Here is a 27,592-nt window from a genome sequence, read left to right as displayed (position 1 = left end):
TGTAAAGTATCCAGACAGAAAGGTGTTACCTGTTCTCAGTGATAACGTGCCCAAGCAACGTTGCTCTTTTTTTTTTGCCTGGCAAAGGTACTCAAAAAGTTGCCCTACACGTACCTGGCTTTTAAAAAAGACTCTCATCTGTTTTCTGACTTCTCAACTGGTGGAGGGAACAAAAAGGCCAGCCTAAACCAGCTCAAAATCGTTAAACCATTTTAGGCTTGTCCAGCAGGCTAAATGTAACGCCAAAGGACGCCACCCTGCGGACGAAACACGAACTGCACCATTCCGATGAAAACAACAGTATCGTATAACCTGCCCAATAACGGGAGGGTTTCAAGACCGCGTATTAAAAATCCCTTTTTATTCACACTCGCACGATGTGCATTTGACACTTCACACTGTCCTTTTATCAAGATCGTTAACCAAAAGCTCAATTTTTCCAATCTCTCTCTCTAAAAAAAAAAAAAAAAAAAGATCTTGTAATGAATGTACATTAGATCTTTCTGTTACGACGCATTAGTCGCGCAAAGCGCAGGTGAACCTATGCAGCCCACATGCAAAGCAGGATGCGAAGCCGACTGGTCACATATGCTGTGTCTGTGCTGTGATGTCATCTGCCGGAAGATGCAGGTTTAGTGCGCTGACTGTATTCCAGTGAAAGGCGTTTGACAGCTTGTCGTAATAAAGGAAATGGGAGCGAAGCGATAGAATTACTCATCTCCATGGAGCGCCATATAATGCGCCATCCCTCAAACAACACGTTTTAGAGGAAAATGGTGCCCAGTTCAACGACTGGTTAATAGCAGACAGCCTAATTTTGTCCCCGTTACAATCGTTATACCGAGAGCGTCGACCTTGCTGGTGTGGCCATGAATCCGGCGGAACAAACGGTTACTTGGCTCATTACGCTCGGGGTTTTGGAGTCACCAAAAAAGACCATCTCGGACCCCGATGGATTTCTGCAGGCTTCGCTAAAGGATGGGGTCGTCCTGTGCAGGTTGCTGGAGCGGCTGCGTCCAGGCACTACTGATAAAGTAAGCGCGCATCCTCCCTTTGGCGCACCGCGTTTCGCTGTTCATTTTACTGTGATCTTCACACTACACGAGCTTTGATATTTATTATAACAGGAGTGGCATATATAGGTTTTATATATATGTATATATATAGGTCATAACAGATGTTTAATCCTCTGTGTGAAGGCGAACGCAGCCCTTGCAGCAGCAGGTCGGTAGAGGCGTTCAGCGCGCGGTAGATAGTGCTGCTGTTGCTCCAGGCAACAACACTGGCAGTAGTCGTCGATTTTATTGTGAGATTTGTACCAAGCTAAATGTTGAACGCATTTGACTGTCGTGTTTAATAGAAAAGCAGTAAAACATATATATTAACCGACTGCATGTGAGATAAAATGATAACCTACTTAGTATACGCTATGGAAACCTGAGGATAAGCGCGTGAAAATCGCATTACATGGCTGTGTATGAATAGCATTAATCTGTTAGGTATTATCAAGGTTAGCTATGCAGCCTTCTCTTACATTGCCTACACTGGTAATGGGCCGCCATAGACAGTAAATAGACAAAAAAGCAGATGCGCTCTCATTTAAAGAAACAGTGTTTTTTTTTTTTTTTTTTTTTTTTTAAATTCCCATGAGCCCCTGCTTCTGTCCAATGCAATGCAACGCAAACTGGAAAGGCATAACAAATTACATTCAGCTGCACTATTTTCTTATCTCAATTAAATTGCACAGAAATGATCAGAGTGCAATAACATTAAACCACACGATAACACAACTCATAGTATAAGAGCTAAAACAATATATTCAACCGAACAAGACACCTGAGGGTAAATGCAAATTCACGAAAGGCATAAAGATTTTAGTATGCCTCTCAGAGGGAACAGAATTCAAATTAGAAATGCATTTTGTCTATAATTAAAGCAGCACATGACCACTCAGGTATAATGATATCCAACATGTTTTCTAAAGCAGTTCGTCTTTTCCATAAATAATGCATGAAGTCTGTCCTTCTTGGCTTGGTGTATACAGTGGGGGAGCATTTTGAGAAATCAGTCATATCCAGGGTCAGCTCTGACAAAGACTAACAGTCTATAACAGCAATTACCTATTTTCAATCTGGTTTGCTTAGCAAATTTCACACTCCCACTGGGAACATAACAATAGGACGTTTACAGCAGGTGTATATCCTGGCACGAGAGCTACGTGGAAGTAAAAAACAAAACGTTTGCATATTTAAAGTAGGAAAAGAAATAATAGTGCACTTGACCTTTTTTTTGACGGCATTGGCAGAAGCGTCATGTTTCTGTTGGGACTGTCCACATGATCAGTCAGATTACAACAAAACTAAACTGTGATATGCAACTTTTAACGAACATATAAAATAATTCAATAAATAAATATTACTTTTTTTTGACTCATGTCACTTCTTTTTGTTATCATCAGCACGTAAATGCTGATGTTTTGACCCACATATCTGTAAAAAAAAAAAAAAAAAAGCAATAATTAATCAAAATTATCATACACTTAATTCTTCTGGACATGCTGTGTCCAATAATGAGAACAAGTGTGTTTGATAATTGCTTTTGTGTATAAGGCACATATGTCTCCTGCAGTTACTGCATTACTAAATTTGTTAATCTGTTTTGTATCTCTAAAAGAATAGAAATATTTGGAAGAAAATATGAGGGTGTTCGGTCGTAAGGATCCTGATAATGCACTACAGCATGTAAATATATATGTTAGCTGCAGCTGTAAGGCCCGCTGACTTACAAATGAAGCATCTTTTTCCTTGCTACAGTACAGTCTTAGGTATCATTTGCAGCTCCTCATATGATGACACTGCAAAGAAGGAAAGCTTTATTGACATTGCGATTTGATTTGCTGATACTTTCACTCTTGAACCTCTCTCAGCAAATCAGCTTGTAATGTATCGTAATGTATCTGGTTGCCATAACAATAACTTTATAAATAAAATACTTTTGCTCCATGCAATACTAATGCTTCAGGCCGTCCAGCTCAGTAGAAGCTTTTAAGTGTTGGCCTGACCTACATATAGTATGACTTTCTGCAGTTTTAGGTTGTGCATTTTATGTTAAAGAGACGTTCAAACATTTTAGGCCGAATGGACATTCGAAAGCAGGACAGATATACCTCTCAGGTTACTTATAAATATCTTCATTTAGGATTCAAAGATGAACAACAGTCATATGGGTTTGAAACGATATAAAGGATGACAGAATTTTTTCATTTTTGGTCAAGTACCCCTTCTTAAATAATATAATGATAAATGTTAAAGTCTACAAAAATATGTTATATAATCTGTTAGATATAAATACATTATTTGCATTGAATTCATTCTTTTGCTCATACTGTTATTCCTATAATTATTTCAGATAAGGACGAGTGGGTTGGCAGGCACCTTCCATTGAAAATGTACAAGGATTCATTTGAACCCAGTCTGATAACTTTGTAGCGTAAAAATGAGAAACAGATTGCCACACTGGCAGAACCCTCTGGAGAACCTCTAGGCACACGTCTCTGGGGAACATACAAAATGGAGCACACTGCAGTCCTGAAAAAACTTTAAAAACTGTAACCCCCAGTAAACCCAATAAAGGGAAAGACTTTGAGGCACTTGAAATAAATCTTTATTAAGTTTATTTTTAAGTACACATTAAGATACCCAAGCTAGTTTAAAAAGGTGCCTTGGGACAATCCAAGCAGTGACTCAAGTATTTTTTTTTTTTTACAGAGATAATAAATAAAATAATACATTGACTTAATCCTTCCTGGTTCCACCCCAAACACATTTCAGTGCCAATCCACCACTTCTTTTCCTTTTTGTAGTGTATGTTGATTAGCTCACAACAAATTGTCAAAAATATGCTATATACCTTCATGCTGCAGTATGCAACAAAGTCAGTCACAGACTAACGCTAGAGTTGAGTTGATTTTGAATTTTCCTTTTAAATCACACAGTGGCAAACACACTGCCAGAACCCAACATGATAAATGTGACCCTGGACCACAAAACCATAAGTAGCGCATGAATTTTTAAGCAGCCAACTAAATTATCGAGTTTTCTTTTATGCAAAAAATCATTAGGGTATTAAGTAAAGATCATGTTTCATGAAGATATTTTGTAAATTTCCTACATATATAAAAACTAAGCATTTCACTTTTAGAGAACCTTAAAGACAACTTACTCAACTTACTTTTTTTTTCCAGTCCAATTTTTCAAAATGGTCAGAACCAAATACCTGTCCAACCAAACCATAGCCTGCATCAAAGAAAAAATCCCTATGCCTCGTTTTGTGGTCCAGGGTCGCATATGCAAATGCTCGCTGTGTATATCATGCATCTCTACAAAAAACCTGCTCTGACCCACGGACCCGTTTTAATTTCCCCCGCCAGAGCAGGGGTGTGTTGATCACGTCCCATTGTGTTCAGCGTCCATCTGCAAACGTCACTTCCTCCCGCTTCCTGCTGTCCATCTCCACGGTGCTGCAGATCTGTTTCGCGATGTGTGTGTGGATGTGGTTATAGTCAGGCAGGCAGGCAGGCAGTCCGTGGACTCTCATACGGGATACTCGAGCCGGACCCAAAGCTTTCACACTTTTCAACCGCTCTTCCCGTTTCCCCCAGATCTACCAAGATCCCAAGAACGACAGCGAGTGCCTGAGCAACATCACGGAGTTTCTCAAAGGCTGCGCGGTGTTTCGCGTCGAGGTAAGTTGGTGTGTTTACGGTACTTTGACTCTACTGTACGTTGCTGCATTGGCGCCACAACGAAAACAATCAACAAAAGAGACATGCAGGAGACAGAGGAGACTCAACTCTGGACCGATGTGAGTGAGATCATGCCCTGCACATCGGTGCATTGTCACGGTCTGGTGGGACAAAGCTCGGTAATGTTATGAAAACGTCGCTAGGGTTTATTTGGTTGTGGTTCTATTTTTTTGTCAATAAAATATCGTGTTTTTTGCTGGCGAGACTGTGCACTACAGCGTATGAGGGCTGTGTCTTCTATGAATGGCGTTGCTTTGTCCATTCATGTACAGTTTGTCTGTTTCGTCTGAGTCTGTATGAATTTGAAGCTCTGGTATAGATTCAGTCTTTGTTTTCTGCTTGGTCAAGTAAACAAAAGTGACTTTCATAACGCGCTTCAACTTTTTTTTAACTACCCCCTATGTTATAATCTTTTTGTGAGGCATGTCTCTCCAAAAATATGAAGGCAAATATGTAATTTAATGCAAAGAGACATTTTTAGGTGTAAACAGTATGAGATAAATAGTAAGCATTGGGTTTTAATATTTTTGATTTATCCTACAATGCTATTCTAGGATGAAATTATTATAACATTAAGTTATGCTTTATTATTGATTGCATTATAATGTGAATTATGTTAGCTGTTTTTTTTTTTTTTTTTAAGTTTTTTTTGTCTACTATTAGAGATTTAATGGCCTAATCACTCTGTCCAAATGTGGACGGAAAGACATACAAAGGTCTAGTGGGGTTTTGATCTATGCGCATTTATTAAGGAACAGATGGTTCAGGGTAATGCTAATGTATTGTCAAGTGTATCTAGATGTGGTGAGGTTGAGGCCCATGTCACATATGGAGCTCTCGGTACCCGCATAATGTGTGATGCATTATCTAAAAAAGCACTGACAATATCATAGGAAGAGATACCCTTTTCTCAAGTTCAGTGGATATCGTTACTCCATCTTTGGGATTAATGCGGTGCCTGGTGTGCATCTAAGTCTGCTTCTATGCTGTGATCTCTAGGGGTGTTCGTTCTGCTGGAGATTGTGTTAATGAATTCATCTCAGGGCTTCCCACAGTTTGCTTTGCTTTTAACCTCCTCTACATTTTGTAGGTTTAGATGTGAGTTTTCTCATATGGGGAACTTGTGCTTTCCCACTTGCTGCTGCACCTCTGTCACAGTAATTTGCTCCTCTCCGACCTGTTAAAAGGTATTCATTTGACCTGGCAGTGCCCAAGGCTGCATTGGGGTCCAGCGCTGTCAACACCGGCACCATCACAGTGTGCTAAATTTTGGAATAGAAATGAGCTGTTAGTAAACACTTATTTTTAGTCTCATGTGTGAAAGATTACAGCTGTGAGCGCTTGTCACAGATATTGCAAGGACGTGTTATTGTTGTCGTGCCTCCAGCCCGTGATTTGTATGCACATTCCCAGAAGATAAACCTCACATGTAGGTTGTGTGATATAACTAGGCCTGATGGAAAGGCTTTTTTGAATTGTCTGAGTTTGTTTTGTACTTTTGTTTTGTATTAAAGTAAGGCTCTTTGACTTCTGGTGGATGAAAGCTTATCCCTTTGCTCCAAATTTGTGGTTTACGGGATTTTTCCGCTAATCTGTGTCCAGTTCGCTCTGCCTTATGAGCAGCCTCTTCTGAAGCTCCTTCACCACGAAGCACTGAGCTCATTCAGCTGTGATGATGTGATCTCAAGCTTAACTACATGATGACATTTTCAGATCTCCAGTCTGGCTATAAATTTGGCTCAGACTCTATCACGCAATTCCCACTGTTCTTAATGTTTGATTTCAGTCTAAATGGGATCACGCCACAGTAGATTAAATAATGCAAAGCAATATTCAAAAACATAATTCTTTAATCTAATGAGTTATATGCAATAAATAAGAGAGATTGTAATAAATTCTTTGTTTTGTTTGTCTTGAATTTTTAGAGACAAGCTAAATATATGATAATGTGTGACAAAAAAATGAACATGTAAAATGTATGTATTATTAAAAATATGCCAAATAAGATAAAACTACTATCTGAAGGTTGTTTTTGAAATCTCTCTTGTTTCCTGAGACTGTATTTTCTTAATGAAAAACAGCATATTGAGTATATTTAACATCGAATTAATTCATGTGATGGCAAATGTGAATTTTCAGCTGCAATTATTGCAGTCTTAAGTGTCACACAATCCTATCTAAATCTTTCTAGTAAACTGATTCTTGTTATCTTATTATCATGTTGATAACAGATGCTTTATATTTTTCCGCAAGCTGTGAAACCTTTTTTTTTAGGACCAAAAAATAAAAAAGTTCTAAAGAACAGAATTCATTAATAATAGCTAAATATTTATATGTCACAAAATGTGCTTTTTGTCCAGAGTTGCTGACCCCAGGCTTCCCAAAATTGACCAATTTTACAAATGCCAATATAATTGAAACTGCCCATTATTATTAAATGATGCTGGTGGGAGAGCATCGTGGAACATCAATCATAAAACCTGTGATGGATGTTCTTATATGTTAACTGTAGAAGTAGGGCATCATTTTAAAGCAGAGGTATTCTTACAATGATTTAGTAAACCATTGAAGGAGCAGTATTACTTTGAAAGGCAAAGCGCTCAGGATGATGCATTGTCCACTTGTTCACATCCACACACACACACACACACACACTTGTTTTTGCTTCTCTCAGGGCATAAACTGTAATCAGAGCAGAAGCTGATATTCTCTCTTAAGTTCTCATGCACACAGCCACTGGAAGAAGTTCACATAGCTGTCCATTAAACAGTTATAATACTGGCAAAGATCAACACTGGACAGACCATATAGAGCTCAACAAATCAGATTTCTCACTTCATAAGCAAAGAGACATCAGTGACCTCCAGCTAACCACACCACCTGCTTAGAGGCCAAACAGCACACACGAAGAATGCCTGATGATTGTCTTCAGTAGTTGCTTTTTGTGACGTCTGACAACGATATGACAAAGCATTAGTTGTATTTGTCCACAACATTTTGGAGGGCCAGATTAGTTTTTGGGTTCTTCTCCAGAATTTTTAATAAAATGTTTTTATGTTTACAAAGTGTTTTGATATTTTGATTAAAAAAACAGACAATTTTAAACTAGATATTTACTGATTCTTTGATATTTTCTATTGGAGTACAGTGTTGATATGTTTTTTTTTTCTTAATTGCCCTACCCTTGTAATTAAATTGTGTGTGCATGGCTGAAAATGTTTGTTATACTTGAAAAGGTTATGTAGCACGACTAAAGAAATTTCTCATAAGCTTTAAATAGTCTAGAGTTCTATATGGTTCTCTCACAATTTTAACTGACAGATAGGTGATCTAGATTAATGATGTTATATAATGTTTTTTTCTCTCTGTAGCCTTTTGAGGCCGGTGACCTGTTTCAGGGCCACAACTTCAGCAGAGTCCTCACTACACTGGTTGCCCTCAATAAAGTTACCGCAGGTATGAATTATTCAGTTTAGATTTTCGTCGATTTTAAAAAACATAATCTAAAAAACAATGATTTATCAAGAGTTTCCAATTATGTGTTTAAAGTTGTTAATGTGCTCTTCTTATAGTGTGTGACAGTGTTATTTTCCCACTGGTTATTCTTCTTCTGTTGCTGTAGATATTGGCATAGGCAGTGACTCTGTATGTACCCGTCACTCTTCTGCCCACCGGATCAAGTCCTTTGAATCACTGGCCTCTCAGTCCTCACTGGGACGATCTTCTAAATTGCTCCATAACCAGTTCCGCAGCCTTGTGAGTAACACTAGGGTGAGAAAACTTAACCAGCTGTAGCGGGTCTCAGTCAAAATATTAATTTACATGTGCATCACATTATCTACATTACCAAAATTTTGAAAGGTGTCTCTTATACTCACAAGGGCTGCATTTGTTTTCTTAGAAACACAGGACAAATAGTAATATTGTACAATATTATTATAATTTCAAATAACATTTTCTATCTCAAAATATTTAAAAATGTATTTTCGTTCCTGTGATTTAAAGCAGTTCTTCTTCAGAGTCACAAGATCCTTCTGATATGTTGATTTTGTGCTCATGAAACATTTTTTATTATAGCTTGTTTATAGCTGTTCCGTGTAATACGTTTTTGTACACTGTGATACTTTTTTCAGGACTCTGAAAGTCTGAAAGATCAGCAATTAAAAATAGAAATGTTTTCCAACATTATAAAAGTCTTTGCTGTTGCATTCGGTCAGTTTAATTCTTAATAATTTCTTTAAAAACACGTTCAGATCCCAATATTTGAGTAGAATGTAACATTTCTGTGTATGTGAGGAGCAGCTTGACAGCCCACTGTTAGTGTATTTTTAACTACAATAGAATAGCAAAGATGTTTGATATTTCTAAATTAAATTGTGGTGACACTGTCCAGAAACTCTTGCATAAACGTATTAATTCATGTAAATGGGTCAGTTTTGATTTTTGAAACTTGTTAGCACACTAAAAGGCTGCATCATGTAAACATAAGTACTCTCTCTCTATCTCTCTCATAGGACATGACGGAGAACAGTAACGCTCAGTTAATCGTTAAAGCTCGCTTCAACTTCCAGCAGACCAATGAGGACGAGCTTTCTTTCAGTAAGGGTGACATCATCAATGTTACTCGCACAGAGGAAGGGGGTTGGTGGGAAGGATCCCTCAATGGCAAGACAGGCTGGTTTCCAAGTAATTATGTCAGAGAGGTTAAAGGGTCTGGTAAGTGTCGGCTTGCTGTGATCTTCTCTTATTTCACTGTACCATTATTAAAACTCTCTCTGTCTTTACAGACAAACAAGTGTCCCCTAAATCTGGGAATCTTAAAAGCCCTCCCAAAGGTTTTGATACCACATCCATCAGCAAAACCTATTATAACCTGGTAAGCACATTTCCATCATTTAACCTTTTGGTTGATTTGCCTAATTTTATATGAGCGCAGCTGTTTTGTAATCTCTGTGTTAAAAATACCTTATCTAAAAATAGCTGCTGTTTTGTTTGTCTTCAGGTGCTACAGAACATTTTAGAAACTGAAACAGAGTATTCAAAGGAACTCCAGAACCTTTTAACCAACTACCTGAGACCTCTACAGATGACAGAAAGGTAAAAAGCTATCAAATATAAGAAGGACCTACCAGTTCATGTTTATTCTGTGTTCTCTTACTGGCTTTTGGGTTTAATGTGTTAATTTAGTATAATTAATTAAGAAAATAATGTGATTAAAAATGCAATCCTGCCCCCCAGAAGTTTTCTTAGCATTTGTGTGAAGGAATGTTTGAGCATCAGTTTATGGTTGTCATTGTTTCTCATAGACTGATCCCCTCAGATGTAAGTGTCATTCTCGGGAACCTGGAGGAAATCAGCACTTTCCAGCAGACTCTGGTCCAGTCACTGGAGGACACTACCAAGTCAGTATTATGCTACCCGCGAACAACCGTGTGATTCCCGGCCCCTCTCTTAATAGCCACCGAGTAATTTACGACAGGAGGGCCGAAGCACTTAGTGAAACTGAGACTCAATCAAATGTATCAAGTTTCGACTCTTAGATGATGAAAATAGACCTGGGCAGTAACCTGAGGTCCATTAGAAGGATTTGAGTATCACTAGAGGTTTTTAATGCTTACACTGACCTCTAGTGGTAAATCCTTTAAAAATTTGCAAAACGCTTTACCAGCAAAACTATTTAACAATGGAAAGTTCATCAGCATGTATTTGAAATAGAAATCTTTTATGGCATTATAAATATCTTTGCTGCCACTTCTGATCAATTTAATGCATCCATGCTGAATAAAAGTAGTAATTTCTTTCTTACGAAAATTCTGTTGAATGATGGTTTATCTACAAAATAATTGGAGGCTTTAAATTTAAGCTCTTTGGGACTAATTAATTGCAGAATTTGTTATTACTGGGAATATTGATTAATATCCTAGGTTCAGAAAAGGCCTAAACAGAATATTTGAAGAATGTTAGCACAATATTTTTGTAATAATTTTCCTCAACGTTCTGTGTTTTAAGGCTTCCAGAGCTGCAGCAGAAAGTGGGAGGGTTCTTCCTGAATCTCATGCCCCAGATGAGGTCTCTTTATGTGTCTTACTGCTCCAACCACCCATCGGCAGTCAGTATTCTCACTGATCACAGGTACAACACCACGTTATGTCCTGATTTCACAGAGAGCCTCTCCACTGATAACTGGTGATAACTAAATTTCTGTCCCTGCAGCGAGGAGCTCGGGGAGTTCATGGAGGGGAGGGGTGCGTCGATACCAGGCATTCTCACGCTGACCTCTGGCCTCAGCAAACCCTTCATGAGACTGGACAAATATCCCACATTACTGAAGGAACTAGAGAGACACATGGAGGTAGAAGAGAGTGAATGATTTCATGTTATTTCTGTTAAGATGTTAATGGTTGGTGGAATTTCAGTGTTGACACTGACACTGTCTTCTTTCCTCTTCAGGAGGGTCATCCAGACAGGACAGAAATTCAGAAATGTATGACAGCTTTCAAGAACCTCTCTGTGAGTGTTATCTGCCTAGTTAATATGCTAAAGCAAACTGACGTCCCATGGCTTTGCTGCTGCAGTTAGGTGTGGATCATTCTCATGGCAACCAGCCTTCTTAACGTATTGTGTTGCCGTGGTTACAGGCGCAATGTCAGGAAGTGAGGAAGCGCAAGGAGCTGGAGCTTCAAATCCTGACTGAGGCAATTCGCCTGTGGGAGGGGGAAGACATTAAGACACTGGGTTCAGTGCTGTATATGAGCCAGGCCATGGTCCAGAACCAAGGCTGTGAGGTGAGATCTCAGTGGCTGAGACATCTGATGATTTATTTGGTAATGTTTTATTTTTTTGGTAAGAAATAGCAGCACAACTGTTTCAACACTGGTAATAAATCTACATATTAGATTGATTACTGAAGGATTTAATGACACTGAAGACTGGAATGAAAATTTTGGGCTGCATCGCAGTAATAAGTTACATTTTAACGTATATTAAAATAGTAAACCAATATTAGAAATTGCAGTAATTCAGTGTTTTTAAAGATTCCATAAAAGGGTAAGGTCATACAGGTTTGGAAAGACATGAGGGTGAGTAATCAATGACATTTCCCTATCCCTTTAAAACATTGAAACTATACTGATCTCAAACTTTTGAAAGACAGTGTATGCAGGGCTTCAAATTATTTTGTTAGCCTAAACTCTGCCCCTTTTTTGCAATCAACCACAAACACGCATTCAAATATTTCTTCATTGAACAACCAGTGAATAAAACTCTGTATTGTTTTGTTTTTTGATAATCTGTTTTACTCAGGTGTACATCAAAATATCAAAAAAAGATCCATTCCTACTTCTGTTTCCTTGAGACTTGAGAAAGTGACTTATGGGCTTTTGTATTAAATCAAAAGAAATTCTTAGAGGAAAGGCAAAACCCTCTGACAAATTGCATTCACATACCTTATGTCTGTTTCAAATAAATGCAACCACGACTATCAGCAGCGTTCAGGTAGCCTAGTATAATTATTGTTATTAATGAGGTTAGAGTAAGTAGTGATGTGTTAGTGTGTTATTTACATCACGAGTGCATTAAAAGTAAATAAGATGTTTCAAAAAGATCAGTTGTTGATTCATATTAAGACAAATGGCAATAGTTTTTCTCTGATTTCGGTCCTTCAGTTATAATGGCTATGTGGTATTACTTATCTTCCTTTCTTTCTTTTTTATTTTTAGGATAAGCATGAACGTTACCTTCTGCTGTTTCCTCATGTTTTACTCATCCTGTCTGCCAGTCCAAGGATGAGCGGCTTCATCTACCAGGTCAGAAACCAGCCGCTGTCAGAACTGATTACTACACAGCCAAATAATTCTCACTGTCCTCGCTCCACCAGCCTCCAAAATCCACTCAAACCACAGCTTTTCAAACATTAAAATGGCACTTCCGGCTCTAGCACAAAGAGAAAACGTCTGCTTTGTTTCTCTCAGGGCAAGCTGCCTTTGAGCGGGATGACGGTGACCCCATTAGAAGACTGTGAAAGTCATAAAAATGCTTTTGAGCTCTCAGGTAAGGAGAAACTGACTCACATCTTTTGTGCTCGGGACACAGTCAAGTGTTTTTGATTATTCTTAGTCATTCATTGACCTTCCATCCAACAGGAAGCATGTTTGAGAGACTTCAGGTGATCTGCTATAACAAGCAAGATCTGCAGGACTGGCTCGAGCATCTGAACCGACAGACCAAGCACACCACCATGGCGGCTCCCAGCATGAAACCCCTCACGGTTCCCTGCCACACAGTAAGTCGCCTGTTAGAAATCCACACGTATACTCCTGGTTACACAGACGAGGCTTAAACCTAGTCCTAGACCAAGATGTAAATCTGAGCAACTAGATATCTCGAATATCTTAAATCATGTCAGTGTCTTTATTTTGTCTTAGTGTGTTTCTCTCTATAATACATGTTTATAAAAAATATTTAAATTTCCTAAATTAACTATGGCCTAATCCTGGTTTAGACTAAGCCCTGTGTATGAAACTGGGGGACAGCATTTAAAGGGACGGTTCACCCAGAAAATTACCTCATGGTTTACCCACTCTAAGGGCATCCTAAGTGTAAATGAGTTTCATCTTTCAGACAAATACAATTAGAGTTATATAAAAACATTTTCTGGCTCTTCCAGGCTTTATAATGGCAGTGTGTGTTGATATTCTATAGTTTAATAGTAGTCCAACAAAGCACATTCACCCATCATAAAAAAAGTGCTTCTCATGGCTCATGAAGATTTATAAAGGCCTCCTGAAGTGAATTGATGCTTTTTTGTAAGAACAATATACCTATTTAAAACTTTATAAACTCTTTGCTTCCTTTGCTTCTGTAAACAAAACGTGTTTCTCACGAGACTATCATATTCTCATCAGAGCTTACACCATGCCTACTTTCTACATCATCTGCATTGATTTGCCTTACGAGGCCTTTATTAACAACCTGGACCCATGTAGAATTAATGCACTTTTTTGGACATGTACTGGTCTATATCAATGCCTGTTTACTGCCATTATAAATCTTTATAAATACTTTTTTTATGTAACTTAATATAATTAGTCTGAAAAAAGAAGCTCAAATACATCTAAGATGGCTTAAGGTAAATCGTGGGGGTACTTTTAATTTTTGGATCCTTTTAAATATTGATGAATATAAATATTAATGTTTTTATTTATATTTAATACGTTCATAGCCACTATATAAACAATCTGTTTTAGGAAAATGTAAAAAAAAAACGCATTTTAAAGCAAACATAAAGAGCTATAAAAGTAAAAACACATTTGTAAACATGCATGAATAGCTTTATAATCAATAGAAGACATTGATAAATTAATATATTTAGGGTTTAGTTTTGTTGTTGTTTTGCCTGTCCATTATTTTCAACTTAAGGGTTAACCTAAAGTTTTACCCCTCCAGCTCCCATCTCATCCTCTGACGCCGTCAAGACATGCAGAAAGCCGAGGCCTGACAGTTGCTCCTGCCTACCATACCTTACCACACCCCTCCTCTCACGGGGCCCCTCACAGCACCATGATGTGGGGCCCCCTCGAACCCCCGGAAACCCAGAAGCCCTGGAGCCTGAGTTGCTTGCGTCCAGCACCTCCGCTCAGGCCCTCAGCTGCTCTCTGCTATAAAGAGGTATTGTGGGCTATTCCAAATAAAATATTGTTAAAAAATATTAAATGTAGTAGAACATAATACAAACATTGTAATTGTTGTGTATTTCCCTTGAGATCGTGGTCTGTATTATTTTGATAAACAAAATCTCTATAAAAACACTGACACTTCTGCGTCCCTTTTCTGTAATTTCTGTTCCTCCTCTTCTTCCAGGACCTCAGTAAAAGCCCCAAAACTATGAAAAAGCTGCTGCCCAAGAGGAAGCCAGAGAGGAAGCCGTCTGATGAGGAGTTTGCACTGAGGAAGAGTAAGTCAGCTGGTCTTTTTGTTTCCGGATATTGGTATTTTCTGAAAGATGCGTCTAATGTAACCTCTGACCCGTAAAGGTACTGTAGCTTTGGAGGAAGATGCTCAGATCCTGAAAGTGATCGAGGCCTACTGCACGAGTGCCAAAACCAGACAGACTCTGAACTCAAGTAAGTCTGGTACACGGGCCTGTTCACCTCTGTCTCGTTTCCTCTAAGACATTCCTCATTCTTATCTACTTTTCTATGTATAACATAGAAATAAACTAAAGCCTGTTGATCTTAACAAGATTATTCTGCGATCTCTTATAACAGTATCCTCTCTTCTTTTTTTCCTCATCATACTTAACGTTCATTTATTTATCATGACCCTCTCCTCTCCATATTTTGATTTTGACATCGACACACATAATTTTTTTTTTTATTTAACCATTTATTTATAAAACTTATTTACTCTCTTGGGGTATAATTGGTTCTCCCATCTGTGTGGTTGCACAACCCACATCCATTCTTTGTTCGACCCCTCTTTCCATTTGCCTTCATTCATGCGATTTTACCCTCCTCCATCGCCTGCGAATGGACGGCCTCTTCAGCATGGCAAGGCACTGATCTCATGCATAATCACGTTTTGGATCAATCCAGCGTGGACTCTCTGGGCCGCCGTAGCAGTATCTCAAGGCCCGAAGCCACCTCGGACCTCTCAGAGGACTCTGACTATGACAGTATATGGACGGCCCACAGTTACAGGATGGGCTCTGTTTCCCGTAAGAGCTCCTACATCTCCCACCAAAATTAAATTCCCCTCACTCCTCTTATTTCAAGTGACTTTATATTTATTTGAAACTATTTATTTATTTAATTATCTGTCACTGTAATGCATATTTATTTTATTCATTTTTATTTATTTATTTTTTTAGTGTCGTATTAATCACACCTCATCATTATTTTCTGCATATATATGCACTTTCCCAAAGCAGTTCCCTGTTGCCTTGACATCTCCCCCTAAAACCACCAACCTCACTTGACTCAGTCTTTTTTTCTTTTTTTTTTGGCGTTTATTTAAGTGTCCTTTTTAAAAAAATGATGTTTTCATTCCCTCATTCACGGATGTGTTTAATTATTAGCGCTCTTGAAGGTACGATGCACTCCGAAGGCAACAAGGACAAGGTTCTGCTGTAAAAGAAAAAAAAAGATGCTAAAATCTCTTAATGTTTCTGTAAATATTAGAGTATTGTCATTCATCTGAAATATGTGGTATTAACTTGAACTTTGTTTACTGAATGTGAACATTAGATTGAAATGAGAAGTTGGGTCTTTTACCAGAGAGCTTCACGAATGAGAGGAATTCATAACTATGGTTCTCAGATGGCACCGCGGACAGTATTGCTGGGGACGTTTTGTTCATACTTATGTGATATAAATGTATTTATTTTCAATTTGTAAATGTATTTTGAATGATTTTGGACTTTTTGTATGCTTGTATCTGACATGTAAGTTTATAGTGGTGTCTATGGTTAAAAACGTATGGAAGTTTACAAAAAATGTTGAATTTAATGTTGGTTTAATTCTATTAGAATTCATTCAAATCAGGTGTGTGGATGGTAATAGTCAAGAGTTCTTCACCGTTCATTCGAGACTCTGTCAAAGCCTCAGTGTTTGATGCTTTTCCTCTTTTATGTATGACGTGTTTATGAGACGAACAAGAAAACGACTTGCCAATTATTTCAGTAATGACAAAGAGTATAATTCCTCATGTTATGTGATTTCTTGTGACCAAGTTCTATTCTGTGGTTAAAAAAACAACAAGAAAATATGAATTTACTACCTTTTTGTCGGTCGTTTCATTCAGATATTCTTAAAACCGTTCAACTGAAATAATTCAGTGATGTTTATGTTGTTTGAAATCAAGACATTATTGTGTTTGTTATATATATATGCGGAGTCAAATATATGACAAAATACCACAAATGTTGTAATACACATTTTGAATAAATCTTGGGTTGTTTTTTTTTGTTTTTTTAACAATATGTTTATCTCTTCAAAGATGATCTCTTATAACAAAAAAGTTTCATATGTCTTTTTGACAATTGTTTTCAATTTTTTTTTTTTTTTTTTTTTTTTTAACTTGTTTTGTCTTGTTCGGGTTTAGTGGTTAGAGGTATATTTTAGTTGTACTGCCCTTCAGGAAAACCTTGATCCTCTGGTTTTTGAATGCTTTTAGTTTTCTTGGATGATCCCTCTCTGCATGACTAACTCCTGTCTCACTCACGCACAATCCTGTGTAAGTTTGATCCAGTCCAAACCATTTTTCGAGGCACAGTGGTCCTGTACTGACCTAATCAATAAGTCCGACTTGACCAAACCTCCTGAAATCAATCTGCGGGGCTTCTCTTTTGAAACAGGACAGTGGAAAGATGCCAGTCCAGCACTGATAGTTCCTGGGGAGGAGAAGTTCAGTGTGGACGAGTTGAAGAGTAATGGTCAGACCCTTCCGGAGAAGTAAGACCACATATTTGTCAATTCCCAGAACGGGGTTTATAATAGGAATAAAAAGAGGGATGTTTGTCAAGACAACACAGATTGAATAGAGCTACAATATGCAATAAAAACATATTTACTTACAGATATTCCATGTTTCCTAGGAGCCTTGTGGATGTTGTTTATGCTCTGAGAGATGAGGTACAAGAACTTAAACAGGTGAGTATCTGTGAGGGTCAGAGGTTTTTCACAATAGTTAAATTCATAGAAAACTATATTTAATGTTTCCCATTTCCTCCTCGCATAATTTTACCGTTCCAACAGGACTATAAAAAAGTGAAGAAATCCCTGGAAGAAGAACAGAGAGCCCGGAAAGATCTGGAGCGGATAGTTAGAAAAATGTTAAAGAATATAAACGATCCTACTTGGGATGAGACCAATTTATGATATCAACTAATTTCCTTGCCTTACTAGTTTTTGTTCTTTTACGTTAGTGGTTGAAATTACCTGGAAGTTCAAACAGAACTTGTTCAAATGATCATGTTCTCTCACATTGAAACCACTTTTGATGTTTGTGGGTATGTAGTAACGTAATGTTACACATTTGACCTTCTATGGCTCATTCTAATGTTTAAACACTACAATATGCCTATTTTAGTGCATCCACACCAAGCAGATTTTCATTTTGATTTGGTCACTAATTCCCAGCTGAACAATCATGATCTTACCTGCTTGTTTAAAGGCGTAGCTGAATCTCGTTGGGTGGCATGAGTGTAACCTGTGAACTTCCCTGACAGCTTCCCTGCTCATCTTTCACCTAACGTTAAGGTATTTAGAAAGACAGACAGTACCTCAGTCTACACATCCTAGTACTGTTTTGAGTGTCCTGTTTTTTATATTACCTTTGTCATTACAAAGGATCAAGAGAATATCATATTTTAATGTTAAGTTTAATTTTTAAATCCATTTTATTCAGATGCTTTCTGATTTAAGGTGTTGAATCTGTGAATATTTCCATATGGTACTGGGAACTTTCTCAATCCATTTAATTTGTGTTTACAAATCACTCAAATGTTGATACTTAATCATTAAATCAACAGACTGAGTGTGTACAAGCAGCAAATGTCACGCTAAATGTTGAATGCGGGACATGGCGCATGGTGCTTATATGTCAGTATGTTTAGTACATGTTTTAGGTGCCATTGTAATTCAAGCTGTGACAGGAATTCATTATTATGATTCCCAGGATTATTTTTTGAATCATGCAAGTTATGTCTGTATACATTTCAGTGTCACTTAATTAGTAATACCAAAACAAAAGCCAAACTCTTATTTATGGACTTTACTGACTGTGACTTATTACTGTACTTGACATTTATTCCTATAGCTTACACAACACCAATAGCCTCATCAGAATTCATGTGGGATATTTATTTTTAGCGTTCTTTACCTCAACTCCACGTTACTGTAAATTCATCCTGTAAATAAAGACAGTTGTTTATTTGCTTTTGTACGTCATTGGCATTGGCTGGGCTTTATACTTATTTCCTAATTATATGTTTTTTTTTTTTTTTTAAGTAAGTGTATTATGCTCACCATTGTTTGCTTTAATTAGCACAATTTTTTATTTATAATATTGTGAAATAATAATAACTCCCCTATCTCAATGTACTTTTAAAACTTTGATGGCTGAATTTTCGGCAGCCATTACTCAAGTCTTCACATTGTCCTTCAGAAATCATTTAATTATTCTGATTTGCTGCTCAAGAATTTGGAAAGTAAAGAAAAACCTGTTGCTGCTTAATATTTCAGTATTCTTTGATGAATAGAAAGTGCCTTCACTGTCAGTGCTTTGATCAATTTAATGCGTCCTCGCATTTCTTTTTTTAATTTATACTTAACTCTAACGGTATGTATTTTTCTCCACTGAGAAAACCTTGAGCCTCCAACTCTGATGTTTACCACATGAGCAATGTGATAACGCATCTTGCAGATGTATTAACTGCCTGTGAATGAACAGACATGGGGTGCTGGACTCAGGAGTTTAAGCTTTAAGTTTCTGTACTCTGTCAAGGGGAAGGGCACGATGACAGGGGTGACTTTATGCCCTTGTCTTTCGTATGCACACAACAGTTCTGGGTGAAGGTTGTGCATGCGCCAGGCTCTATTACAGTGACAAGGCAATCTAGTCCCTTTGTTGGCGATGATTCTACTTCATTGATTTACAATGGAAAGGATATAATTTTGCTGGTGTTGGCAAAAAGCTCAAATGTCAGGCTTTTCAGAATGCCAGCATTGCCTTGTTCGCAGATGAATAAGGAGAAAGTCACCTTTTGTCTCCTGTTAAATATTCCTGCATAAATACAAAGGAGCATAATGCCCTCCTGATAAAAGGAAGCCCTGATTTATCCTGATTTATCCTTTAGTGTATAGATAAAACCTGCAGATAAATGCCAGGTTGGCCTTTTCATTTTTGTTCTCTGCTGTTCGCTTCCCTTTTTACAGCATATTGAGTTTAGAAGATGGGTGTCGCTTTTGGAGGCGCTTTGGTTTTGTAGAAAGGACACGAGTAGCGCTGCATTGCCATCATCGGTATAATATATCACAGTTTGTAACTGAAGATGCTTCAGACCTTCATTATAGACATTCAAAGCCTGACACAACAGTTGTGCAGATCAACCATCTGTTACTGTTAAAAAGTTTGACTCCCAGGTACTAGCATCCTCTTCACGGCAACGGCTAAAGCACACAACCTGTCGCTGAAATGCGAAAGGGACGGCAGGACTCTGTGGACATGGAATCAATTAGCTTTTGACCAGTCTATACACACATACACGCGCACACACAGTCTCTTGTCTAAGACCCTGTCTTTCCCTTTCTTTCCCTCCTTTGGTCTATTCAGTAGCCTGTGATCATTTAGATTTGACATGCATTGTGGCTGAGCTGGTCTCTCTCTTTTGCTCTCTCTCTCCCTCTTTTGCTACTGTCTGTCATTAATTTCCAGGCTTTACAATTTGCCAAAAAAGAAAGAGAAAAGAGTGAGTGAGTGGTGGAAGGATAAGAGCTCAGTGTCCTTTTGAAGGGGTTTGTTATTGCACAAAAACAGCCGCCCAATAATTTTTCGTCAATGTTTAACTCTAAAAGCTTTTCCCCGTCAGCTTTTGAAAAGAAGAGCAATAAAGCCCTATTCATACGGACTGAATAAAAACAGTCCTCTGGGGGCTATGACCGAAGGGCTTCTTTTCTTCTGCCTCTAATCAAATAGGAACTGAAATGAATTAGAGTTTTCTTATGAAAATAGCCTTTGTTGTCAGGCAGGCCAGTAATTCATAAACAATAAGCAACGTCATTGTGTGGCTAGTAATATATTCATGCAGTGGAAAGGCTAGAAGGCAGTGCAGGACTATGGCTCTGTGAATGAGGGGAGGGAAGGATTGGTCCAGGACTCTTCATTTGCAGTCTGCACAGTGGGTGGTTCTGGTAACCATCAGTTTCTCTCCGTCTCTCTCCATTTCTCTCATGCTCCTGGCATGGTCTCCTCATGCTCCTCGTTTTCTTCAACGATTCTTTCGTTTCCATCTTCATTCTTCCAGCGATTGCTGGCTCGTTTCGACCTTTCTCAAAGGCCTCTCGCTCTACCAGTGCTGTGACCTGTCAGGTTTTTCGTTTGCTTTCGCGTTCCCCTCCCCTCATCTTTTAATCTGAGCAAAGCTATCTGTTCCTGAGAACTTCTGGACGGTGTTGGATTCTGCTCACAAACTCTTCTCTCTTGGGAAAAGTAGTGGATTATGCGAAGTTGGAGAGTGTACGTGTGTAAAGAGTTGCCGGTCAGAGGGCACCTGGACGCCGGCGAGTTGAATCTTGAACCTCAGGACCAGGACAGGATTGTCACTGACCAGAACAGAAAGTGTCTGCGTGATTATTAAGGATTAGCTTTCTACTTTCGTTGGACCTGGACATCTGTTGTGTCACTTGGACGTTACAATTTTCAGCGTGAATTTGCTGTCATTACTTGCTCTAATGCTTAGTAATTACCCGTGGGGATAAATGTTTATGGCAGACTTTGTCACGGCTGTTTCCATCTTATGTTACATGGATACTTTTTCAAATAAACAAGAACTCAGTAGGATATCCTTGTGGCGCAAACATTTATCAAGTTTTCAGATGTCAACTTAAATTTGAGAGCAGCTACCGCAACTGGTGCTACGAAGACTTAAAATGTCATATTCCTGGATTTTCTAATTTTCTATATAAGAAGGTCTGATGATGCTGCTTGATGACACTCAAATAAATCACCAGGTATCAGCAGTACGTGAGTCTTTCAGCCTTTTGTGGTGATATTGAGAGTTCTGTCGCTTTTGCGTACTTAAAAAGCTAACTGAGTTTTCAAAAGAGTTTGACAACTCCATGAGATTTAGAGGCTAAAATGACAGAAGACAAACAGTGAAGTTTCTTTACTTCTAATCAAAGCTAGCTCTTTACGCCATTGACTATTTAAATGAGGCTGAGGCATTGAAATAAGCGCCAGCTAATTTCCTTTTTTTTTTTACAGTTGTTCAAGCTAAGGCCACTCGTCTGTTTTTCATGCTTTACAACTTTGCAAACTTTTAGATGCAAAGTAATTTAACAGTTTAAAAATTAAGGGTGGTTATTTCAAGTTCAGTTAAATATCTGACTTCGCGTAAATGCGTGAAGTTAACGACGATTACGATCGAGACGTCTCGAAGGTGATTTTCCTGTCAGACGACCACACGTTATGCTATCTTCCTCTTAATAGCATGTCAGCTGCTGTGATCCAACCGTCCATTACTTGTTTTCTCGTTAAATCCATAAGTTGCGACGATCAAACGCGATCAAAGGCACAGAGTCAGTACCGCGGCTCAACAGCAGGTGGCAGCGTCGCTCCACGAGACGGTCGAGGAAACGGCAGCAGGTCGGAAAGTAATAGCAATAACAACTTGAGGCGTTTTATACAGGCGAGGGCTGCACTATATCGTCCCCAGATACGGCTTTAAACCAGAATCACATTTCTGTAACTTAAATGCATTTGTACCGCCTCTGTAGCCCTGTGGTACAGCTTTCAACAACAGAGTAGTAACACATGTTTTAGATTGTTTTCATTAGTTTATTAACTGTCTTTTAATTTGTATTGTCCTGGATTCAAACGTACCTTATATATGAATATATGTAGAATTCTGTGTTTCATAAAAAACTTTTTGCCTGCCTCTCGATCTAGTACAAATATCGGCACTAAATGGCGCCCTTTAAAGATATATATATATAAACTATGTTACTGCTAAAGGGACAGCTGACATATAAATAATCAAATAATCCACTGCACTGGCTCCCTCAGTCACCGTTCATTTTCATTGCATCTATTTTCCACACAACTAAAGTGAGTGATGCTTTTGTGCAGGGACGAAAGTCAAGGTTTGGAACAGCACGTGAGTGACAGAATAGTAATGTGCAGTAGCTGACTCCGTCCTCTAGAGGGCACGCAAGACCGTTATAACATCGCTCGTACACGCTCATATATCTATCTAGCTGTGCGCTGAAGATACTCGGTTTACTACGGTTGAACAGTTGTCTATTTTTATTTGCAAAATTTTTTGCCAATTTTAAAATGGACTACATATACACTCGCATTCTATAGAAGAAAGTCTTTAAAAATGATACATTGCTGCACTATAATTAATACATCAACCCAGGTACAAACACTGTGCCTTTGTTTCAGTTTGTTTTTTCCAGCAAAAGTAACACAATCGTTGCAAAAAGCGCTAATGTCATCATTGTGTTTAATTAAAATTGTATTTATTTTACAATTAAACATCAAAAGCGGAATGAATAATCACGCACTGTGCCTTAAAAACAAATTAATAGACTATCGGGAAAAAACAGATTGAATTAAAGCACTTTGAATTTCCCCACATTCAGCCTAGACTAAGCAGAACAATAATCTTAATATATGTTTAACTCTAGATGATATGTATTAAAAAATAACAAATACCGTGACAGAAAATTCTCTCACCATTATGTGTACAATTGTTCACTGCCACGTCCCTTTCATCTCTGTCTGCGCCGTGGCTTCTCATCACGCACTCATAGATGTAAAAAAATGTTGAACACAGGACGTGACTTACAGACGTGGGTGAAAGGAAAGAATCATCTTATTTCTTACTACCTGGTTTTACATTTCACGAATAGATGGGCGTTGGCATGGGAACATGCCCCTGGCTGCTACCTGAATTAGGACACAGGGCCTCTGCAGTCAAAGGAATGACCCAGCAGGCTGCACATTTTCACCTACAGCTGTATCCATGACAACAAAGTCCCATGCCCACTACCGGCCTCTACCATTGAATATTTGATTGACAGATGTCCAAATGTCAACCACTCCCTCTCAGGTAAACAGTCCAGGCGTTTTGCATTTTCATTTTTCGTTCTCTGCTTGCACACACTGTATGTGCATTTTGGCAGGGTCACAGGTCATGCACTTTTTTTTTTTTTTTTTTTTTGGCGTGAGTGTTTGTATGTGCTTTTATTTCTTGTGGATTGACATCGGCTGTGACTGCCAGCTCGCTGCTTTACTTAGCGAGTGTATTTTTATATGTGATTCGCATTAGCAGAGACAGATCCACTATACAGAGCTGGGCCTTCTTTTATAGCAAAGAGACTGTATTAATCCATCTCCTCGGCCTAAAAGAGGCGCTGTACTTAAAGTACCACAGTCTCTTCCATATTAGAGCGTCAAAGTGGAGATTCAATCACAGTAATGGTCAGCGTCTCACGGCGCATCTCCATCGATCTAGGGGACAGTGTATTGGCTGCATTAGTGAAAAGGAAATTGAGTGCTATTTTCTACTCGTCACAATCTATTTGTCATTCAGAATTGAGACATGCAGGTCTATGGTTTGAATTATGCATGTCAAAGCTGGCCATATATCTCTGTGTGTGTGTGTGTGTGTGTGTGTGTATAAGAATATTTGCAGCAGTTACTTATAAATGTGTATGTGTATGTATATTCTTAGCCGGCGAGAGTACGTATTAATGTATTGTCGGGGAGAGAGAATTCCATATTCAGCATATTATATTATGATACAGTATGCTTTTAGGTTTTATTTATATACATACATAATAATTTAAAAAGCATGTTAGAATTGTATTGCATATGAAAGTATTGCATACACATGTATAAATATATATATATGTATATATTTATATTTATATATACATACACACACATATTGTAAAATACAATATATAAAATGCAAAACAGTAAAATTGTAATACTATCTGAAATACTTTTATGTATCTTGTATTTGTATTATTTCATATACATAAACAGACACAAGATGTCTCTAGTGCTGTTCAAATTAAGGTCCATTAATAATATCTAAATTAGTATCTGATATTAAATTTCATATTAGATATTATTGATATATTCAAATTACGTGTATGTGTGTGTGTTTTGTTTACCTTTACATAATTTGAATGACAGAATTTTTTTGATATACTTATATACTTTCTATATGTTTGTGTATTTTATTAATAATATCTTTACATAATAATTTTGAGGGCATATTTTGTAGTCGATATAAAAAAAATAAAACTTGATACTTAAATGTATAAATTCAAAATGTTTTTTTATGTGTGAGTGTGTATGTCTGTTTTCTAATTTGCTGCTCAAACGAGGAAGGTCAAATTTGTATCTAACTATTTCGTCATGTGGCTTTGTTGCGCTTCAGGGCATATTACGCTTGACTTTATTTTGGGCAGGTTATTTGTTTTTTTTAATAAAGACACAGGCAGCACACAGCGTGCGTAAACTCTTTTGTTGTGAATCATTACGAGCTCTGTAAATTCTCTTATCTCCAGCTCTGATAACCCATTCACAATCTGGCCATAAAGAATTTGATAGGCTAATTGAATAGGGCTTCGATGCACACTTTTGTAATAGAGCGTTATAAATCTGGAACGAAGGTGACAGGGGTACAAAAGGGAGCGCTTTAGGGCGAGACTCCCTCCCTTTCACCCGCTGACTTTACAATAAGTTTTGCAGCTTTGAATGTTGGGCTGTAAAAGAGTGCTCTCTGCTTGTATCGATTGCCCCCACCTAACAAGTCCTCTGTCCTCCAACACTAAGAGAGCGAGCGATGGATTTGTTGAGGGCAGTGATACAGAGGCCTGGCTGCTATCTTGATCCTTCATGTGCTGCAGGGCCATATGGGCCATTAACCCTCACAGTTTTATCTAACAGTAGTGATTAGCGTCAAGACCTCGCGGCGCTATTGACGGTGTGTGTACGCAAAGGAGATGATGTATGACTATTACCTCTGTAACATTTATCTCCTTTTGTCTGTCTTTTCGTATTTAGGGAAAGAATTAGTGGAGGTCTGCTGACTCTCCGATGTGATGTTGATAGCATTATTTGCCAGTTTGTGTGAATCGCTTCCTTAATTTGTCTCTTCTCTTGTGGTTGAGACCGTATAGAACGAGGTGCACTTGTACTTTTTCTTCTGGCTTGTAACACAATGAGTTAGAGGTTTATCTGTTTCAGCCACACATTCCCTGTTCCTTCTTTTTTCCATTTACTGTTTTAAGATTTTTCTATTTATAATAGCACAGTCTTAGACATAACATTCGATCCTCTCTAATACGCTATCATTTGCGCATTCAAATTGATCAACATATTAAAATGTACTCAAGCAGGTAAATGCAATTATATTTAGCATATAGCGAGGATTTTCTCACTCAGGATAGATTTGTATTTTTTCTTGCATATAATTTGGCTACCCGATATTTCCAAAGTTATTGCTTAAAGCAGGGTTTTTTTATATACATGCTGAATTGACGCAGCAGGGGCACGCTGTCACACTATGCAGTGATTTGTTGTAATTAAATTATTGGATTTTCAGCAATTTAAACTTCACAGAAATTGCGATGTGCAAAAGAATTGAAGAAACAGCAAAATGTACAAGATAACAAATACATTAAAGCTCAAAGATATAAATCTAAAACGCACGTGCATACAACAGATGTGTATATTATATATATGGTGAGAGATCAGAGAGTTCAGTCGTAATGTTTTTGACACGAAAGAGTGAGAACAAGAGTGGTACATTTCTCTTTTAGTTTGAATGGCACTTGCCTTTGCTGTTCTCAGAGTTTTTAAATAATTAATTTATTTTTCAAGGACAGTCATTTTAATAAGAGCTCACACAAAGGTGTTAATATTAATCATGTTTTCCCCCACTGTTATTCATGCTATTTCTGGCTAATACCTGCTCTGCTTTGTTATTCATGCTACAAAATATTACAGCAGTCTGACACCAGTGTAAGTGTTTTTCTTACTAAAATCTGCCTTCTGTTCATTCACACGAACACCGAATCCAGCATTCAAAGTACAGTCAATTAAGCATTTAGAAATCAGCCTGGAGTTCACAGTCTGATCATAGGCAAGTTTTACAGATGGTCAGCACGGATGTCCTTTGCTTTATTTTTCTGAATGTGCTCTAATATTTCCTTTCCTCTTGTGAAATTAGATATCTTTCAGCAAATTTGAATAGGTATGTTTTAGTGCAAATGTGGTTTTGTAAATTTTAAAAGTACGGGCATTTCTTTTCTTTTTTTTTTTTTTTAGCTTGACTTTTGCGTATGCGAGGGAAAACGGAGAAAGCCTGTATTAAGTGCAAGTGGCAGAAATTCGACAAAGCCCGTATCAAAGAGCTGAAAAGAAGAAATCAATGGAAAATGGTCCAAAATTGTTCATAACATGCTTAGCTAAAGCTGTCTTATTATTTGAAATAATATCACTACATCAACACCCACAACTTCCATCGAAGCTCTGCTGTAGAGTTTGACACTGACCTGCTTAAGGAAAGTAAGCTCAGTGCGGCATTTATCGGAGAGTTTTTACTTGTGTGGACCTTACAGACTGCCGGTGTTTTGTTTCGGCTCAGTGCGCTGGGCACCCCACATATACTCACACTCACTGCACTAATATTTACGTGTGTTTTATCTGTAATGGTGTTTAGTGTGCTCTTGAATACTGAGGGTTGTTGACAGTGAGAGGGGAGGTGTGCGCTGCCATCACTTTACCTGTCAGAGCAAATACACACGTCCACACACACTCGCACGCACACGAACCTGTCAGAGAGGATGCTTTGAGTCAATGGTGCTACATGGAGAGGCCTGTAATGGCGTCTATTTCGACACAAGTGCTGTTCTCTTAAATTGAGTGACACTTACATTTCTGTCACTGCAGCACAGACAGTGCAATTTACAGGATTCGGTGACTTTCGCTTCATTTATTTGTTTATCTCAAAACTGGTTAAACAACATGGAGTTTAATTGATGGCTT

General features: G+C 38.0%; 1 protein-coding gene across 7 annotated transcripts; it reads left to right on the top strand.

Moving 5' to 3' along the window:
- Positions 1–508: 508 nt before the first annotated feature.
- arhgef7a (Rho guanine nucleotide exchange factor (GEF) 7a) lies at positions 509–18,738 on the top strand. 7 transcript variants are annotated; one of them, XM_043249736.1, is made up of 22 exons: positions 509–1,034; positions 4,661–4,744; positions 8,176–8,260; positions 8,427–8,575; positions 9,319–9,520; positions 9,592–9,680; positions 9,807–9,901; positions 10,111–10,206; positions 10,814–10,936; positions 11,018–11,156; positions 11,255–11,314; positions 11,443–11,589; positions 12,523–12,609; positions 12,775–12,853; positions 12,946–13,085; positions 14,249–14,470; positions 14,663–14,756; positions 14,836–14,925; positions 15,348–15,518; positions 17,157–17,253; positions 17,397–17,451; positions 17,557–18,738. In XM_043249736.1, the coding sequence occupies exons 1-22, from the start codon at positions 870–872 to the stop codon at positions 17,677–17,679; spliced, it is 2,592 nt and encodes an 863-aa protein (XP_043105671.1). In that variant the 5' UTR covers positions 509–869; the 3' UTR covers positions 17,680–18,738. The 7 variants fall into 7 exon arrangements, with proteins under 7 accessions (XP_043105671.1, XP_043105672.1, XP_043105667.1 ...); XM_043249737.1 differs by having other exon boundaries at positions 510–1,034; positions 8,427–8,560; XM_043249738.1 differs by having other exon boundaries at positions 511–1,034; positions 8,427–8,560; positions 15,348–15,545; positions 17,184–17,253.
- Positions 18,739–27,592: the final 8,854 nt, after the last annotated feature.

Source organism: Puntigrus tetrazona, chromosome 9, assembly GCF_018831695.1.
Source record: "Puntigrus tetrazona isolate hp1 chromosome 9, ASM1883169v1, whole genome shotgun sequence".
Classification (NCBI taxonomy): domain Eukaryota; kingdom Metazoa; phylum Chordata; class Actinopteri; order Cypriniformes; family Cyprinidae; genus Puntigrus; species Puntigrus tetrazona.
Note: the sequence above shows the minus strand (reverse complement) of the source record. Positions and strands in the feature narration are given on the sequence as shown.